This window comes from Notolepis coatsorum (genome assembly GCF_963971535.1).
Source record: "Notolepis coatsorum genome assembly, chromosome: 2".
In the NCBI taxonomy this organism is placed as follows: Eukaryota; Metazoa; Chordata; class Actinopteri; order Aulopiformes; family Paralepididae; genus Notolepis; species Notolepis coatsorum.
Window position 1 is genome coordinate 196,055,608 of NC_140166.1, and position 19,755 is coordinate 196,075,362.

Consider the following 19,755-nt stretch of genomic DNA (forward strand, 5'->3'; position numbering starts at 1 on the left):
GTCTCTGATTATGATGCATAACGAAATGTGGATGCCTCAGTCCTCCTAGGCATTATTGGAAAGGGGATTGGTGAGAGCCACACTCCTACGCAGAGCAGTCTCTACTGCCTACGCCAATCGTCCAACTTTTTGCGTAGTCGAGTGGAGTGTGGGTGAGCGCGGCGATGACGTGGAAAAGGAGGAGAGACTTTCCGCCAATCACCGTCAGATGCTCATCATCATCACTTCACTAGGAAGGTGAGAGAGAGAGGCACAGGTTGTTGTGGTAAAGGTTTGAGTCTGTACAGCTCAAAATCATATTTGGCACTACACTAGAAAGCGACTGCACATTGGAAAAGAGCCTGTGAGTATTTTGTAAAACGTTTTGATATTCTTACTGGTGGTTGTTGTGTGCGAGCCAACCTCTCTCTCGTTCAACCTGCTCGTTAGCTACTAATAACGACACATAACTAACTAACGCGAGTAACACAGTTAGCTAATTCGACGAGCTGTCACGTTAGCTGACAGTTACTGACTTTCAAGAAAACAACTGGACAGGGGATCATTTGAACAACCATGTTGGTGGTTTGCTCATTTGTTACTGCGTCCGTCACACATGCACGGTATGCACCACATGACACTCGTCTGTTGTCTCGCTATTAGGGGATGTAACGTCATCTACCTGTATCATGTGTGTTGTGTGTCAACCGAACTTGCCTCGTCTTTCTGGCTACAAATTAAACCCTTGGTGTTTTTAGACTAACCCGTTTATATTTGTCCTCGAGACGTGATGTCCGGACTCTTTTTGTATCACAAACAGTACTGTATCTGATATGTCATAAATGTATAGATGTAGCAGTACTGTATGTCGTGTGTGTCATATGTGTTATGATGAATTGGAAAAAATGGGGGACCCTGATGTAAACAAGACGAAAGTCTTTATCTGGTCTGCATCCCCTTAACAATTGTATGTATTGAGCTGTACTGTACTGTACCCATTCTGCAATCTGTTAATAAAGTTTTCAATCAATCAATCAATCAATCAATCAATGTTGTAAAGTAATCCAAAGTCTTATCACAATTTGTGCAGCAATAACTTCCATGCTCTCCTAACGGTACACAGGATGGAGGTTGAGGATGACAGTGGTCTACGGTGCCGTGGCAGACCCCTTCCTAAGATGCCCACGTTCCCCGAATCTGATTCCCTAGATGGCTCCAATGAGGGGGAAGGCAGTGTTGAAGAGGACCAGCAAGACAATAATGGAGTCAACCACATAACCAGCAATGGTGAGAGAGACTGAATACTCGTATCACCAGGAGTGATCCCTGTGTTATTAATGCAAATGATGAGTATTCCCATCATTAATTGGGATAGCTCAGATTTCAAGAAGAAAGTGGTGAAAAACAATGGTTTATATCACCATTTCCCTTGGATAAAAATAGAAAAAGAAACTCCCACGCACTGCTGTGCCCTGGGCATGTGTTATCCAGTTTCTACCACAACTCTGTGAACGTGGGTATGTATGGTAGATGAGCAGGCCTGCAAATGAAGCCTTTATTCACCTCACGGTTGCAAATGGTGGGCAGTACGGCTGCACAATATATTGATTTAGCGACGATATCACAATGTGCTCATATGCAATAGTGGCATGGTTAAGGTCACACAATATATATATTTTAGTGTTTTTATTGGTGTGAAGGATGTTAGGGGCGTTAATTCTAAGTTTAATGTTATGCTTTAAGCTGGAGAACAGCGATAAACAGCCTGTAATCTTCTGGAACATGGACTTTAGCCTGGATTGATAGATGAGTATTACCCAAATTGCCGAATACAATGGTGTCATGGTGAGTCAACCATAGCATTAAACAACCACCTCATTTTCTCCTCCTTCCAGAATCTACCTAATCATTGCTAGAGTGACTCATTCTTCCTAAATAGAGCTATTAAAAGCTGCATAATTTTCTGTTGAAATTATGGTGCTTCTGTATTTTCTCATATTGGATTTTTTTTGCAAGTCGAGTTGGAAGCAGAGACCAATAAACTGAACATGGCCACTGATTCACACAGCTAGAATGGTCCATGCCATAAATAACCAGTTCTTTATGCATGTATGTACTGTATGTGTGTATTTCTAATATAGAGGATCTAATTTTAGATTTCATATAGTAAGACACAGGTCCTATTCAGAGCTGAACATACTGTATAGTGTATAGTAGGCCTGATCTGTCATCAAGTGATTAATCATTCTTATCTGGGCTTCTGAAAAGGGACAAATTATGTCTTAATATATCTTTTCAACAATTTTATATAACCTTGAATCTCCTTGAATCTGTAGAACATGCTCCCCCCCCCCCCAAAGAAATAGCAATGTCCCTTATTTCTCAGGGACAGTGCATGTTTGCCCACCCCCCACACACACAAATTGTGTAGTATTAGATAAGGAGTGTCTGAGCAGGCTTGTTCATGTGAACACTTCAAACCCTGGCCAAATGGTAACAAGTACATTATGTAATTTTCCCCCAGTGCCAATAACATCTCAGCCAAATCCATACAGGCTAACCCATAATGCATGGCCCCTTTAACAACCCTAGCAGCAGCAGGTGGTAGATGTGGCAATACTATATACTGACATACAGTATACCCTACAACAGAAAAATAAGGAACTATTTCAGATTTAATCAAAATGATTATAATTTATAATACATGAATGTAACTAGGGCTGACCCGAACTGAAGCTTCAGTTGCTGCCATGGTAATCGATGCCAAAAGCAAAAGCAAGAAAATACCAGACAAGGACATTTGATCATGATAACTTTTAGAAAATAGCTCTCATTTACCAGTAATAGCTCTACTTTAGTTTGTACGTGGGAAGAATGAGGTCTATTATTTGCTGATACAGTTTTGAAGCTTATCAGGACCTAATTTAATGTAACTACAGAAGTGGTTCATTCTGACATTTGGTTCAGTAACTTTATACTCTTGATGTCATTTTTCAGACTTGAGTGTTAAATTGGAATTGATTCACTTCCACCCCACCCGCTCTCACCACCCCTGTCTAAAGGTGAAACATCTCACAAAGTATTGCGCAAGTTCCCCAGTCATGAGATTTTGATGATGAGTGGTTTATTTGCTAATTGTCAGCAGACAAACCTCAGGCCACAGTACGACGGGGAATGACCTGAAGTGACCTTAAACACAATTGGTGGTAGCGGGTCTGTCCAAAGACAACCAATAGTTCTACTTCCCAAGCCTTTGTTAAGGCCAGAGACGCATGTATGTCTGTACTCCTCTGTTTTTATATTACATAATTTCATCTCTCACTCACTCACAGTTAGCTACTCTGCCCCCAGTGGCGACACTTTCCACTTTGTGTGAGACCAGTTTGCTTTGAATCTATGACACTGTGTCCCTTGTTAAACATTTGACTGACTGAAGCTGATTTGTACAACATACAGTATATCAAACACAACCTCCTTTTTTGTTTGGCTGAATGAAAATCTAACATTAATATTATCGTCAAATCTCTTTGGTACAGATATTGTTTCCTGTGTGTAGTTGGGTTATTATCCAAATACTTAACATAATGTAATCTAGTTCATATTTACACTACTGGGGTCATAAGAGGGTAACATGGCAACTGAGCTGGTTCTGTTGTCATAGGGTGTGTACTGTGTACAAAGGATTTGGCAGCACCACAAACCATCGGATGTTTTCATATGATTTCTTACATTGATTGCAGGCTCTTATTTGTTTTCCTGCATTCATTTTTAGGAAGAATGGAAGTGGAGCAAGTGATCAGCAAGAAACTCCAGCTGAAGAGGAAAGCAGAGGTTTGTCAGTCAAACTTTTCTGGTTTGGAAAAGGCTGATCATTTTATGTTAAGGGAATCGGCCTATGTTGGAAAACAAGATAACCAATTATTATGACTATTTCTTGATGTTCTTGATGTCATGACTGTTCAAGGCTCTCCTGGATATGTGGTGATTTCACCATCTTGACAATAACTAACCTCTCACTGCACTCTACACAGAGTACTGTTACTTGTTTCAGTATAGGGACACTTTTAGAATGAGAATTGTACCTCACAATGCAGCTTAATCTAATTTAAAGGCATTGATTGCATCTTGAATGATAAAGTCACACCCAAGATGAAGTCACACCCAACTGTAAATTGTGTGCGTGTTCTCAAAGTCCACTCAAGTTACTCCATATTCATATCCCTTTGCTCTTGTCTTAAAATAGAAAGTGTTTGAGATTATCACTCTGCAGCCAAATCCCTCCATGACTGATTCAATCTTTGTTAAGCCTATGTAAACTGTAATCTTATCATTAAACCTTATTAATCCTGCATTAGGAAACAGAGCTAATAAACTGAAATAGAGCCCCTCTCTTTCTATTAACTATTAACGATATAGACGACATGTAGGATTGCGCAGGTGAGGGAAATAACCTGTACATTTACAAAGGTTTCCAGCAACTTTCCTCTGGAATTTTGATACATGTATTTGATAAATACTGTATATTTGAGAATTCATAAAAAATAATGAAACTAATGTTATTTCCCCCCCTCTGTCACATCTGTATTACAATTTAAGTGTGATTCAAAGTTCTAATCTCTCAGATGAGCCATTAGCAATTAGGCTACAGAATTGGGCAACCCTGTCAACATTGTTTATGGAAATAGACCTCTTACGGGTGACATATTTTGGCTGCTTTCTCTAGACAAAAATAGACTGTAACCGTTGGCATTGCAGATCAGTTGGGGGTCATACAAGGTGACTGAGAGGCCACCAGGAATGGAAAGTGGTTGAGAGGAATGAAGAAGTCAAGTGCTCAGTTCCTATCGGTCAGGGGCCAGGCGGTGTGGAACTGCTTTGAGTTCTTGGGTGAAGCAAGTGAAAAAAGGAGGGAGCAGAACGAGAATTAATGCATGAAAGGTGTATTTGTCAGGAAATTGTCAGCTGTACGGTTGAAAACCAATTAATCATGGTTCGTCCCTGTGGATCATGAGACGGAAGTTCCGAAAATTGCAAGGGAACACCTTGGGGAAACTTCACATAGTAGTGAATTAATGTCCTGGGCTGGATGTGCAGATACCACCACCAACTGATACGTAACTTGGCTTCCCCCTGTCACTTGATCGACGCCAGTGAAAATGAGCCTGCAGCTAACTTTATGCTAGCAAGCCTTTCTGTCAATAACGTTGGCTGTACAGTCAAATACGATCTCAAAGTATGTTTGTATCTCATTGTCCCCAAATCAATAACCTTTTCATGAAGTTATTCAACTAGACAAATTAGCCATTTATTTAGCAATGGATGGTATTGGTTTACCCAAGTGGCATGCTGCTAATGTTAGTTTGCTTAAACACTTTGATTTGGTCAAACTAAATAAATACTGCCTCTCCAAACACAAGAGTGCTTTATTAACTCAGTCTTGATTAATAAAGCATAGTTTTACATTCATAAATCAAATCACAGCAGTGAACGTTCACAACAGTTGATACCAAGTGCATCGCATCAGTTGTATGCTAACATTAGCTAGATCAGCTGATGTGAATAGGTAGGTGGATACATTATAATGTGACATGGGAGGAATGATTTCAGTCATCTTTGATGGGTTCAAAGTATTGAAGCTGCTCCATAGACTGAATGGGTTGGTATGACATGATGGGCACCCAGAGGAATATGGGTATGGGGTACATTTTCTGTTTCAGAACCTGCATGACTCCATGTAGAATCCTTAGAATAAAGCACATTTTTATAAAAAAAACTCAAACATTCTGCCAGTCCGCAAAATCAGTCTCTAATTCATTGTCATTGTAGCAGCTCCACTTTATACCTGATGGAATCACAGGTTTATTGTATTGCTGGGTCCAGCTGTACTAGGCAGGCCTAGTCTTGTTTCTAAGCATTTCTTGCTTTGATAGTAATTTAAACAATTTTTCTGCTTCTGTGGCTGGTGCTCAGTTCCTGAAGACTGACCTGATGCGTCAGTTCAACAGTCAGGTCAATGAGTTCGTGGACAGTCTGATCGAGGAGTCGGCCAGCCTGGAGCCTGCACCTGTACCTGCTGTCTTCTCCCCACCACTGTCCGACAAGGAGAGGAGCAAACTCAAGTGAGCCTCCTCTGTCAATCCTACCAAGCAGGGCTCCCCCCTCGACGATTAGTCAACCGATTCTTTGGGTTTTAGTCAACTGAAATGATTTTGATTAGTCAATTCGTTGGTTTTATGCTTTCATTAGTGATTAGTCGGTACGGGAAAAGATTAGCATGTCTCTGGCCTCACTATAGAAATGAACATGCTTGAAACTCTGTGAATGTTTAGCCAGTTTGAGGACTAGTGCACCAGGTGTGCATCTGCAAAGTGCATCTGTAGAGCTGGCCTCGCGGGTCCAGCCAAAAATATCTCAACTCGCTCAGTCTTATCACTCTTTCTCTCTAGGCATCTCCGGCCGCCCCATGGCCAGGACAAACAGTTTGTCATCCGCAGGTCCCTCTTGGAGTAAGTTGATTCTCAGAAGTGAATGAAATGTAAACATAGCTGAATTGTGTGTGTGTGTTTGTGTGTGTGTGGCCTGGCATTGGTATGTATATCTCTTGGATCTTCGCTGCTGGAGATGTGTATGTATGTGTTGTATCTGTACTCCTGCATGGCTCACCTCTCCTGTTACCCGTTTTGTCCACAGTGAGCTGTTTGAGGTGAACCACATCAGGACCATTTACCACATGTTCATCGCCCTCCTCATCCTCTTCATCCTCAGTACCCTGGTGGTGGACTTTATCGATGAAGGCAGGCAAGTTACACGACTGGCCCACCAATCGTTTGTCTTGTATTCCTTCTAAAATAATAATGATACTTTATTTATTTATATAGCTTTTTTTTTTTTATCCACTTTTTATCCTTATTTTCTATTTTTCTCCCATCCCAATTTCGCGTTTCCAATTCTCTCCTCCCCTGTCTTGAACGTTGCTCGACTATGCCCCCCACTGGTCGGTTGTAGGGAGGATAGAAGCCTTGCATAAGCGCAATTTCCGCTGCACCACCCAGCCGCTTATATAGCTGTTTTTAACAACCCTGTTTATAAAGTGCTTAACACATTTGCGGCCATTCGATTTCCCCATCTAGCTCTAGCTGGGCCAGGTTTCCATTACATAGTTTCACTGTGTGTCACCTTGTTTGTAGAGCTAAATCTATATTTTATATTATAGCTATGGATACAATACCATGGTCATTTGACAGTAACTATCTTCCATTCAAGATGCAAAAAATAATGATTCATGAATACGTTCACACGTTATCCCGTGGTGAATATAAGTATAATTTCGGAATGATCCGGGCTCATTCCTGGGAGGCTGGTTATAGGGTGCAACGTGAATTCTACTAAAACCATTGGCGTTTCGTCCCTGGACACGCTACTATTTCCAAATCTATATAATAGGTATTATGTTTCATCATGAATGCATGAAAGGGGGGGGGTCGTTTCTGATTATTTGATTGCCAGTAACGTCATTCGTTATTACCACAACACACGCCGATCAGATCAGGGGGATGGGTATGATAACCTTGCACGATCAAGCTGAAATTGACGTCAGATTGTCCTTACCTGTGGTCGGTGGTATTCCAAAAAGAATATTCCAATTATTATATCGCCATCTGGTCCATCCTATGTCCATCTGGTCCATGACATAACCCACCACAACATATGGATCGGGGGTCCCAAAAACGATTCATTGCGATCGAGTGAAGCCCTAGGTTTTCCATTACTAGAAAAGTGCGCCCGGAGCGGTTTAAATGTAGCACTCGGTCTGGAACAGGGTTTACTGCACTCTCGATACTGCCTACTAGCAGGATCTGGCCGGTACTACACCTTCGGAGTCCCAGTATGCCTTTTAACGGCAACATACAGGTCCCTGACATTGAATAGGATATTAAAATCGAAAACGATCCAAAAACGTATATATATGTTTTTGGCCGTTAACCGTTGGCGCCCAATAACGTATATATACGTGGTTGGCCGCGAAAGTGTTAATGAAATTCAATCATAAATCAATTATAACCATCACCCTCTTCTATCCGAGCGGTCCACCGTTTTTTCAAATGTATCCAAGAGTTAACACCCTAACCATGTCACAACAGCAGTCATAGGGTATATTTTCAGCAATACATTTGTTTACCAATAGGTTAAAGTGTTATTTATTTCTCTTATTTCCCAGGATTATATACCACAAAACTGAACGTTATTGGCATAGATTGGAGCGGAGTTAGTTTGTCTACCTTCTGTGAATATTTAGCAACCATCTGTGTTGAAATCCGATTCAAAATGCTGACTGTATTTACAGTAGATTTAATTCTCAGTTGCACGCCTGGTGATACTAAATCCAAATTGAACTCTGTCATTGGAACGAATAGATTTGGCCCGATCCATAGATGTGCAACATGGCTATAATAAGGTAATTTATAGGCCTGCTATTCTATATTCTATAATAATATTTCAAATTGTAAATAGATGTCCCTAGATACCAAGAACATGCAAATGGACCTTGTAGAAGTGGAGCGATCTTCCATTTACTTAGGTATGTATTTTTAGGCGGATTTTCAGAAAATAGGGCTAGGGCTTAACAGGTTAAAGGTGCTATAGATAACATTCTGCCGCTAGATGTCAGAGCACCAGCATGTAATTGATCTAATCAGGTGCATTCCACGTGGGAAAATGGGAAGTAGGGAGGGGATACATGCATGTAAACAACAACATTCATTTTGGACCCGCCACATTTTTTCAAATTATGAATTCATTAATCAATCATTTATTTGGGGAAAAGCAATACTTTTATTCTGCATCTTTCTAAAAGATCTGTGGGTGTATTGTTAAAAAAGATTATTACTCCACATACAATTTTTATCTATAGCACCTTTAATTAATGTCACTGTTTTATAAAGGAGCTGCATCCTTGATGCCAGTTAAAATCATATGTGTCTGAGGGCTGCCTGGAACCTTCAGAATGAAAGAGGTGTCTTGGGTAGAGGCTTCTAACATTTCAACTCTCCTTTATTCCCTCTGCTACAGACTGGTGCTGGACTTTGACCTGCTGGTGTATGTGTTTGGACAGTTCCCCCTGGTGGTGTGTACCTGGATCTGCATGATCCTGTCTGTGCTGGTGGTCCCCTACACCCTGTTCCACGTGTGGATGCTGACCCAGTCTGGCTCCTCCAGCCACCCCAAGCTGTGCAGCCTGTTGCTCGGCTCGGTGTTCCTGCTCTACCAAGGTGTGGGCCTGGGGTTCCTACCTACCTATGTGGTGGTCAGCAACAGCATGCCGCCTGCATCCTGTTTCATCATCATACTGGAACAGGTAGCTTACGTTTGGGTTTTTTGGGGTGAAAGGGTGGGGGGGGGTCATGGTTGCAACTAGGGTTTCCGCGATGATGTGAAATTTCCCATGACTAATAAACGCATGGCAACAACGGTATTATCGGTGACACTGGACATTTTACAATCTGTAGAGCAATTACTTTGATCTTTTAATGTTAAAGGAACACGCCAACTTTTTTGGGAAATTAGCTAATTTGCCATCTACCCTGGAGTTAGACAAGCAGATACATACCCTTTTCTTCTCTGTGCATGCATTAGGCTTAGGGAACAGCCACACGTTAGCCTAGCTTAGTGTCATTCACTGGAAGTAGGTGTGCCAGTGTAGCCTAGTTCCCAACAGTCACGAAATACACTCCAAATACAACTCTAAAACGTTCCTGTAAACATGTTGTGTATTTACCACGGGAAGAATTTTATTTTTTTACATTTTCGTTTTCGAAGCAGATATACTTGAAACTATTCTTTGCCAAACCACTGCACCTCAAAAGCCCAGTTTAAAAAAAAAAAAAAAAAAAAAAGGGCTTTTGAGGTGATGAAATCACTGCGCCCAGGCAGCAGTGGTTCGGCCAAAACAATTCTGAGTATATTTCTGCTTAGAAAACAAAAATGTCAATATATATAATATATATATATATATTGCTCCACATGGCAAATACACAGGTCACAACATGTTTACAGGAAAGTTTTGGAGTTTTATTTGGAGTGTATTTCGTGACTGTTGGGAACTGGGCTACACTGGCACACCTACTTCCAGTGAATGACTCTAAGCTAGGCTAACGGTGCGGCTGTTCCCTAAGCCTAATGCATGCACAGAGGAGAAAAGGGTATGTATCTGCTTGTCTAACTCCAGGGTAGATGGCAAAAAAGCTAATTTCCCAAAAAGTTGGCATGTTCCTTTAAGTCTGGTCTGGTCCTCAGCTCCTCTCCAGTCCAGCTGCTGCGGGGTTTAAATCTGAAATATTGCCATATCCTCCGCCATCGTTGTGTCGTCTCTCGAGCCTCCTTTCTCTCCTTCACTCAAAGTAAAATCTACTCTAAGTGAAAGTGAAACTTAAGCTAATCTGTACTGCGTCTCTGCTGCACAGACCTATTAAATAGACCTGCTGACCATGCAGACACTTTCAGTTTATACTGATGTCTGATAACATTATAACACACTTAGTATTTTACTAATTCAGATTTTTTTATTTGAATGTGGGCACTGATATGCGAAAATGAACTAAATGGATTTTTATTTCTATATTAAAAAGTAACACCGGTAACACTGACTACCACAGCAAGCCTAGTTGCAACTTTGCCTTTAAACCAAGGTGCATGAACTGGAGCCAACTAGTACAGAAGGAAAATTCACAATAAATAAAAATTCAGCTGCTCTTGGAGGCCGGTGGATGTTCTTGAAAGTGTACTTTATTAGTGCAATAAACAACCAATGCGTTTTGGCAACATGACTTCTTCAGGGTTTTTAAGTGCACGTTCACAGCAGGACAACTGATCAAGGCTCACAGTTTATGTTCTTCCTGGCAGTCTTCACCATTGATGTAAAAGGAAAGGCATATCTGAGGTCAGCGCTGCTACTTCTATACCCTTGGTGAATAGAGGCTGTGGGAGAACTTATAATTGTTTTTTTTAACTCGTGTAATAGAACCCTTGCACTGAAGAACCAGGAATAACTTGGTTTAAAAAAATGTTTTGAACAGCCCATGTATTTGCAGTTGTAAAATCAATTCAAATCACTGAGTGTGAATGTGATCTATGACAGGAAAGTACTCAACCTCTTAAGAACACAAGACTCATAACATACTGTCTTTAGATGGATAATACAATTTGAAAGCATTCCTCTGAAAACTAAAACTGGTGTTATATGGTTCTTGGTATGAGGTATTTATTGTTAATGCGTCACCTTGCCTCCAGGTGCGTCTGTTGATGAAGGTCCACTCCTTCATCAGGGAGAATGTCCCCAGAGTCGTGGCCTGGCCTCAAGACAAGACTGGTCTGTTACTAGCCATTTACTAGACTATCTCTCTGTGTCCCCCTTGTTTTCTCTTGACTAATCAGTTTTAGTTCCCGTTTGGATATGATGTTCATACTGTGATCTTTTCTCCACCCATACTGTGATCTTTTCTTCCTCTTATTATTCTGGCTCTCTGTATCTGTTTGTGTGCCGCATTAGTGGATGAGCTTTTCTTTTCCTGCCATTTACAGGTCCAGGTCCAGTTTTCCCTCCATTTTCTCAGTATCTCTACTTCCTGTTTGCCCCAACTCTCATCTACAGAGATGAGTACCCCAGGTAAACCCAGGTTTATTACTTTTCACTGGCATGGTAGGATGTCCTCTGACATACCAATACCAAATAAAATGGTTATTTTGAATAAATAAAATGTTTTGTTTCTTGCTTTACGCAGGAACCCAGTGATCAGGTGGAGCTATGTGGCCACAAAGTTATTACAGGTAACAATTTCAAGTTTCATAACTGAGTCCTGATGTCCTATTGTTGACCCTGGCATTGATAAGATAACTTTGTTATCCCTGTGTGGAAAAACTAGATAATATAATATAGTGGTGGGACTCGATTAAAAATTGTTATCGAATTCATTTGAGACTTTATAGTTAATTAATCGAAATTAATCACATTTTAATCACATATCAATATTTGATGCGAAAAGCAAATAATTTCAATTCAAATGGATTTTGGTATATGAGTGAATCAATGAATATACATTATACATACGTTTAAGCAGCAAAATCCTGTATTAGCTACTACACAGACCAACAGATCAATGCAATTTTTAACAAAGTGCAGCGCAAAGGACCTTTTGTAAACTCAAGCACTTTCGAGGTAAAAGTAAAACGCAGTACATTCCAGAACAGTTGACCATTGGTGAAAAAAAATAACTCTTGATTGATCTCAATTTCTCTTATTTTTTCAGTATTCTGTATGAACAAACCAGACTAAGAAAAAAAGTAATTTCGCGATGTATTATACTTTATACTTATAGCACATGCATGAGTCTGGTCTCCTTTGAAAGGTAACATTCTTCTTACACAATAAATAAAGATCATCATGCGATTAAATTAGTGCTGTCAGGCGATTAAAAAAATGAATCTAATTAATTACAGGATTTGTAATTAATTAATCGCATTTAAATCGCATAATTTTTTTTGGACTACGATCTTGCGGCACTGAACGTTATTGCCATAAAACAGAACACAGTTAGTTTATCTACCTTTCTGTGAACGTCTAGCAATAAACGGCGTTGCAATCTGATAAAAAATGGTGGAGGAATTTACATTATAAAAAAGTGTACTTACAGTAGATTTCATTCACGGTTCGTGAATCACGCCTGGTGATACTAAATCCAGATTGAACTCTGCCATTGGAAAGGGGAGATTTGGCCCGATCCATAGATGTGCGACTTGGCCATAATAAGGTCATTTATAGGCCTGATATTCTATATTCTATAATCATATTTCAAATTGCATGTGTCCGGATGGCAGAATTCAGTACTGTATCTACAAAACCTTCTGTTTAATCATCTTCTAGATTTTTCAGGTCTGGTCCATTTTAGCATGGTGTTATTCACAGTCAAAGATAATTTTTTTTTTTTTTATTATTGAATTGATATTCTCATTTGGTTCATTGCAATGTACTCAAGCCTACAGTAGTAACAGACACAGTATTTCTGACACTGGGAATACATTCCCTGAGATCCATAGATGTCCCTAGAATCAGATACCAAGAACATGAAAATGGACCATTTAAAAAAATTGGCTACAGGTCAATTTTATAAAAAAAGAAAAGAAATTTCTTTAATTCATTTAGCATTAATTTTCATAACGCGATAATTTGCTGTGTAATTAATTTATCTAATTAACATGATAAACTGACAGCCCTAGATTAAATGCATTAATTTTTTTAACTTTTAATTCTTTCTGTAGTTAATTAATCGCAATTAATGCGATAAAGTCCCAGCCCTAAATGTTACACAATAAAACAATGAAGAGATTGTTGAAAACTGGAGCCAAAAGTTCAGCCCAGTTTTTATGGCCATCTCTCTTCCCACCTGTCCCCTGTCTCTCTCTCTCTCTCTCTCTCTCTCTCTCTCTCTCTCTCTCTCTCTCTCTCTCTCTCTCTCTCTCTCTCTCTCTCTCTAGGTGCTAGGCTGCCTGTTCTATGCCTACTATGTGTTTGTGCGGCTGTGCATCCCTCAGTTCCACAGTATCAGTCTACAGCTGTTTGACCTGAGAGCCATGGTCCTCTGTGTCTTCAACTCCATCCTCCCAGGTATTAAGACCCCAGGAAGACCCTAATAAACGGATAAACACTATATATAAAGCTCTATTACCTCTGGTGAGCTGAAGGGAGCCCTCAACTATCATACATGTCAACATTACTCTCTCAGACGGCAGAAGCATTATGTTATGCTAGCAACGTTTTAATGAAAAACCATCCATCTTCTTTTCCCTCCCCCGCTCTGTAGGAGCGCTGGTTCTCTTCCTGGCGTTCTTCGCCTTCCTCCACTGTTGGCTCAATGCGTTTGCTGAGATGCTGCGCTTTGGAGATAGGATGTTTTACAAGGTATTTGACTAATTCTGGGACTGTTTTCTTCAAGTGTTGAAAGTAAGTGTTACATTGTATTGCTTTACTTTACTATGTGTTAGTTTCGTGGTTGTTTTTGATATTTATTTTCATTGCATTGTATTGTTCAGCCGCACTACAATGTCATTCGTACATGTTTGAGATAGGTCACTTTTATTTAAAAAATGTTTTACCCACTACAGGATTGGTGGAACTCTACCTCTTTTGCCAATTACTACCGCACCTGGAACGTCGTGGTCCATGATTGGCTGTATTACTATGTGTACCGGGACCTCTTGTGGGTGAGTGTAACGGGGAAGCCTGTGGGTATGTCCACAGTCACGGAAACAGGTGTGTTGACGAGTGACTGTGGCAGTGCGGGCTGGTAAATTAAACTCACTTCCCCATAACAGGGTTAACAGACGCATAGGTACGGTAGTTAGGAGTGAATTCACTTCTTAGTGCAGCGGCCTGTGTCGTCGCCCGCGGACGCGGGAGCCCCCTGTTCGACTCCCCCTCGGGACATTCTCATTTAACATCAAACGCAACGCAGACCCAGTATGATCCGTCACATGAGCAGTGTTGGGATGTGGCCAGGTGGTGGAAAAAGGAGTCCGTTTTTATAAAAAAAAATAATAATTGTCAATCAGTGAAAAAAAGCACAACTACCTACAAATGATGGAACATTTCCACAAAAGAGGAAAAAGATAAATGCAATTTGAAAATAAAATAGAAATACAAGGCTTCTTAAAACAACACGAGGCAACTTAACTTTTCAAACAAAATAACAAACAAAGAACTAGGCCCCTTGGCTATGGGTTGTAGCACTCGCTATTCCAACCAAGGCTGTGCAGCTCTCCCTGAGAGGAGCTTCTGTCCAAGGTTTTATCCTGGAAGCTCCTTGTACAGAGACAAACCATGATCATTCAGTACACAATCAATCAATAAACAAATACAGACATTCATTTCCTGACTAAATAATACAGCATAAAATGGATACATTACTAATCCATACTGACTTATAATTACTAACACTAAACAGTGTTTAGGGCACTACGTCTATTCCCTTCTTACTATTAAACCCCCCTCTGTAAACAACAATGAATTCAAATAAACATAACATTTTGATCCATAACATGCATTTGGCATTTAGGTATCTGTACATGGGCTTAGCAAGCATACTATGCAAGATATGAACAATGAGAAGGCCTAAGCTAGTGTTTGGCTAGCATGACCACATGTAGGGACCAGGGCTAAATCAAGTAGACTCTGTTCGGGGTAAAGCGTCCAATAAAGCTGTTAATCTATTAACCATACACAAGTATCCACAATTCTATGCCAGAGATCGATCGATTTATCTATCTCTATAATTCGAGATTGCCCAAATTATCTCACTTCACTATTGGTGTGGCCATCTGGACCCTATGGTACACGATCCAATGATTGGCTCACACTCAAAGCCAACTGTACTGAACTTGTGAAATATGCTGTTATGCTTTTGCAGTCTCTTGTAAATCGATTGTATTTTTTATGTATTATGCTCAACGTCATTGAAAATGTGTACTTTCCCTCAACTAATTCTCTCCAATTAGCCTGATGCATCAGACCCATGGAACTCTCCAGAGGGTCTGAAAGCTGCGCATTGAGAAATAAACAAAAAGCTTCCCGGCAAAGATTATCGTCAATTTGACTTACCATGGTGATGTGATGGTGTCTTGTCTCTCATGCTGGGGGAATTCCTGGTGCTGTAATCACATTAAAGTGTGGAAAAATACGATTTTGTGCCCCTCTGTATTAACAACAGCAGCAGCATGGCACAGCTCACACATGAAGGCTACTCTAAACTTTTATATAAAAGCCCTGTCTGATTGCACACTGACAGCCCATTGCCTTGGTAACACACAGAGATAAATGAAGAAGTCGTCTTTTTCCTGTACTTTAATGTAATCACAGCGCCGGTAATTCCGCCCAGCATGAAAGATGAGACACTAACCCATCACCATGGTAAGTCAAATTGACTTTATTTATGGGCCATTACTGACAACTGAGAGCTAGCTTGCATTACATTCCATGGGTTTGACATGTCAGTATGATAATAACGCAGTGAAATGTCCTACACACATGAATCTGGTGGAACATGTATAGATAGATATACTTTATTCATCCCGAGGGAAATATGAAACATTGTCGAGGATAATTCAAGACTTACAGAAACGTAAGTTCATCCTGTTTCTCGCTCTTCCTCCCATACGCCAGTGTTTTGACCTGCCTGCTCTCTCTCTCTCTATCTGCCACCAGATATCCCAGAAGCGTTTCCGAACAGGAGCCATGTTGTTTGTGTTCACGGTGTCTGCTGTGGTCCATGAATATATTCTGGCCATCTGCTTTGGCTTCTTTTACCCCGTGCTCTTCTGCCTCTTCATGTGCTTTGGAAGTAAGGCGATCGGAACACGTTAATAAAACATGGACATATGACACTGGAAAACATTTTAGGTTTTCCATACACCATTCACTCCTGTAATCCTTACTACATTTAGATGAAGTTAGGTGATTCATTAATGAATCCCCAAAATATGGTCTCTTTATGTGAGTCCTTTACATGACCATCTCCTCTCTTCCCCTCTCAGTGATGTTTAACTTCATCCTTCATGACCGGAGGAAAGGTCCCATCTGGAATGTGATCATGTGGACATCTCTCTTCCTGGGCCAGGGAGTCATCATCTGTCTGTACTCTCATGAGTGGTATGCCCAGCGCTACTGCCCCCTGGAGGAGGTAAATACAACAACTATGGCGTGCATGTGCAAATGTGTGTGTGTGTATGTACTGTATGTGTTTGATCAGGGGCTTATGGGGGGGGGGTACCAGCCCTTAGTGTACCAGGTGAATGGTTTTGAACTCGCCGAACTGAATTTGGCGTTAGTGGTTTCAAATTTGCAGGTCTACCAAAGAAAAGGGCCAAATAACTAGCAAGATTCTGTTGCCGTTTCTGTTGCAGAGTGCCCTTAAACTGCGCTGAACCTCTGGGATATTCAAATCTTCTCTATAATTAATTGGCAGATTCAAATAAAGGATTCAATGTGTGTTTGTTTGTGTTTTTTTTGTTTGTTTCAGCCTTCCTTTTTCGAGCTGTTGAAACCTCGCTCCTGGAACTGTCACCTTCAGAGAGACCCAGCAGCAGACTCTGATAGGCTGTGACTGACTACGTAGTGGATTGACACCAACAATAACCATTCACTGATCAGGATAAACCTGACGAGGAAGTGGAGTGAAAGGGTACCGGCCTTTTACCACCATCTTGACTTGTGTTCTTTCACGTTCCATTGTGTTTCCTTGCACTAAGGCCGTCTCCTACTGACATAACCGACCATTTAAGTGTTGAGCGTACAGAGAACATCTGAGAAGTATCTGCCAAAACTGCCGTCTCTCTGATGGCAAATTCACAAAGATGCCTTATTTATCCTTTTTTTGTTTTATGTTGTCAAAGACAACCCCGTAAAACAAAACAAGTTCACAAATGAACAAATGTGAACTGCTTTTTATGTTCTTATTTATTTTTCAGAAACATTCCCATTCCTTTTTGCCTTGGTCAGCTCTGTGAAACCACTCATTGTGCCAATATAATCGTCACAGTAAGGCAGCTGAATGCAAACATTTACTCTTCTACATAATTCAGTAGTAATGAACAATTTCGATACTGTATGCAGTAGTAACAAACCATTTCTACCTTTTTATAAATGTTTGAAGCACATGTATCGTGTGGCAAGACGTTTGAGGTTATTTATATTTGAGGGAACCTGCTGACCAAGTTACTGGTTTACTGTATAAATTAGAATGTAGAACAAACCTTGAGGGAACCATAGTTGTATATTGTCAGCTGCTGTATTGTCACTTCTGAATGACTTGGTTGGCCTTCTGAAGCCCATGCAGGATGGTGGCTGTCAGTATTCTGCCGTCATATTATAAATCATGTTCTTGAAGAAGACAAAACAAATGGCAATGCTTCAGACATTATCAAGCATGTGAACTCCTATTATTTGTTCCCCATTAATTCCCGGGCAATGTCAAGCCAAGTGTTGTGATGGTAGACACTCATAAAAAAGAGAATAGTCTTTTACTATGGCCAAATTCATATAGCTATTGTATGGATTTTCTGTTGTTCGGGAGTTCAAAATAATGGAAATTTGAATGCTACTCTATGTAGTGTGTTGTACGACAGATTAATGTAGATTACTTGTGGTTTTCCCATGTGCTTGACTGCACATACATCCAGTCTTGCAGAGAGAGGTTTTACGTGAAAGGTCGTGTATTTTATTCTAGAGCAATATAACAGTGACTCCACAGCTGAGTTTATGGATTGGGGAAACTATTACTACTGTAACTTCTGCAGCTGGCTGCTCATGTTATTGGTGAGAATGATATGATACTTGATTTTTTTTCTGAGATGTATAATATGTCACTTTGTCAGAATTTGGTATCATTGTTTTGTGAGTAGAATTATATAGGGCTAGATTGCCCAGAATGGACAATCTCCTGTCAACTGGAGAACAAGCCATGCTGCCATTGTTTGAGTGAATGTGTATGTTCTGTGCACAAAATGTCTGGGCACTGAATTATTGTGTGTTTACATAAGTATGTTTGTTTTTGTAAGAGATTATACATTATTTCATTGCACTTACTGTGCTCTATGAGATTTCAAAGCAGGGGAGCTAGTATTATTAAGAGGTGTTTAGAATAGTTAAACCAGCAATTACGGTAACTATTCAGTACGCATGGCTTTGTAACCACTAGGTGGCACTGTCTCTCAAGGTATGAGTTTCCTTATTCATTCCTTCTCATCTTCAGTTCCATCTGTCATAATTAACATTGTGAGATGTAATGTACTCGCATGAATGCCAGCAGAGCAGCCTATGTTAAATCAATTACACTTGAGCTATTTGAATGAAGCTATAGGAATACTACCAGAATTGTTATTGAGATTGGGCTACAGTGGTTTTGTGACAGTTGTTTCCCCCTTAGAAGTTTAATTTACAATGTTTTTTTCTGAGCAATACTGGCTTTCAGCTGATGTATCTTGCTTTATTCTTATGAAGCATGATTAAAAAGCACATTTATAATGATGAAAAGGACATCGTTGCTGGATATCTTTGGTCAAGCACAATATGTCTATTTTTGGGGACAATTCTGTGTATACAATTTTTCAAGTGCAAAAACATGCTGTGTGTGTGTTTTTTTTGTTTACCATATATTTCAGATAGTATTGAAACCAACTTCTAAAAATGAGACCAATGTATAGCTTACCCCTCAAATTAGGAATTTGTGTACTGGTATTCTCCTTTGAGATGTTGTCAAATTCTGTGCCTACTAAGGTGTTACAGTTTAGGTACATTCTGTAGATAAGGGCATCAACATTGAATAAAAGATTGAATTATTTTGCCCTAAATGTTACTTGCCTATTTTGTTCACCTGCATCTTGTATTAGTCTGAAACTGTCACCATTGTTAGTGTGAAATGTGAATGTGTGTTCCAGTGAAATAGTCCTGGTACAGTTTGCTGGAATTGTAGATACACCCAACCCAAGCATAACACCACTCTACCATATCTACTTTGCTGCTGATTTTGTTGTAGTGTGATGGTTAAGGTTAATTACAGAATGCATGGAAGTGTATGCAATGTCAGTCACCATATTTCACATCAAGTATGTGTGTGTGTTGCAATACAGTGAAACTTGGGTATATTAGTGTGTGTATATTTATTTAGTGTATCCATTCGGTTCACTGTATTTTAATCTCATCATTAGTAGTGTCACATCAATCATCTTCATAAT

The 19,755-nt window shown here is 40.1% G+C and overlaps 1 protein-coding gene across 1 annotated transcript; it reads left to right on the forward strand.

Moving 5' to 3' along the window:
• Window positions 1–247: 247 nt before the first annotated feature.
• Window positions 248–19,360, forward strand: soat1 (sterol O-acyltransferase 1). The gene is made up of 16 exons (XM_084307551.1): window positions 248–343; window positions 1,103–1,266; window positions 3,752–3,810; window positions 5,950–6,098; window positions 6,426–6,485; window positions 6,670–6,777; window positions 9,049–9,334; window positions 11,266–11,344; window positions 11,557–11,641; window positions 11,757–11,802; window positions 13,507–13,636; window positions 13,833–13,930; window positions 14,134–14,232; window positions 16,229–16,364; window positions 16,558–16,703; window positions 17,043–19,360. The coding sequence occupies exons 2-16, from the start codon at window positions 1,104–1,106 to the stop codon at window positions 17,124–17,126; spliced, it is 1,728 nt and encodes a 575-aa protein (XP_084163677.1). The 5' UTR covers window positions 248–343; window position 1,103; the 3' UTR covers window positions 17,127–19,360.
• Window positions 19,361–19,755: the final 395 nt, after the last annotated feature.

Excerpts from the sequence above, each read along its gene's own strand:
- soat1 (XM_084307551.1), top strand. The coding sequence starts at position 1,104 with ATGGAGGTTGAGGATGACAGTGGTCTACGGTGCCGTGGCAGACCCCTT. Across the intron at positions 13,931-14,133 it reads GAGATAGGATGTTTTACAAG|GATTGGTGGAACTCTACCTC; the intron begins GTATTTGACTAA and ends TACCCACTACAG. Across the intron at positions 14,233-16,228 it reads TGTACCGGGACCTCTTGTGG|ATATCCCAGAAGCGTTTCCG; the intron begins GTGAGTGTAACG and ends ATCTGCCACCAG.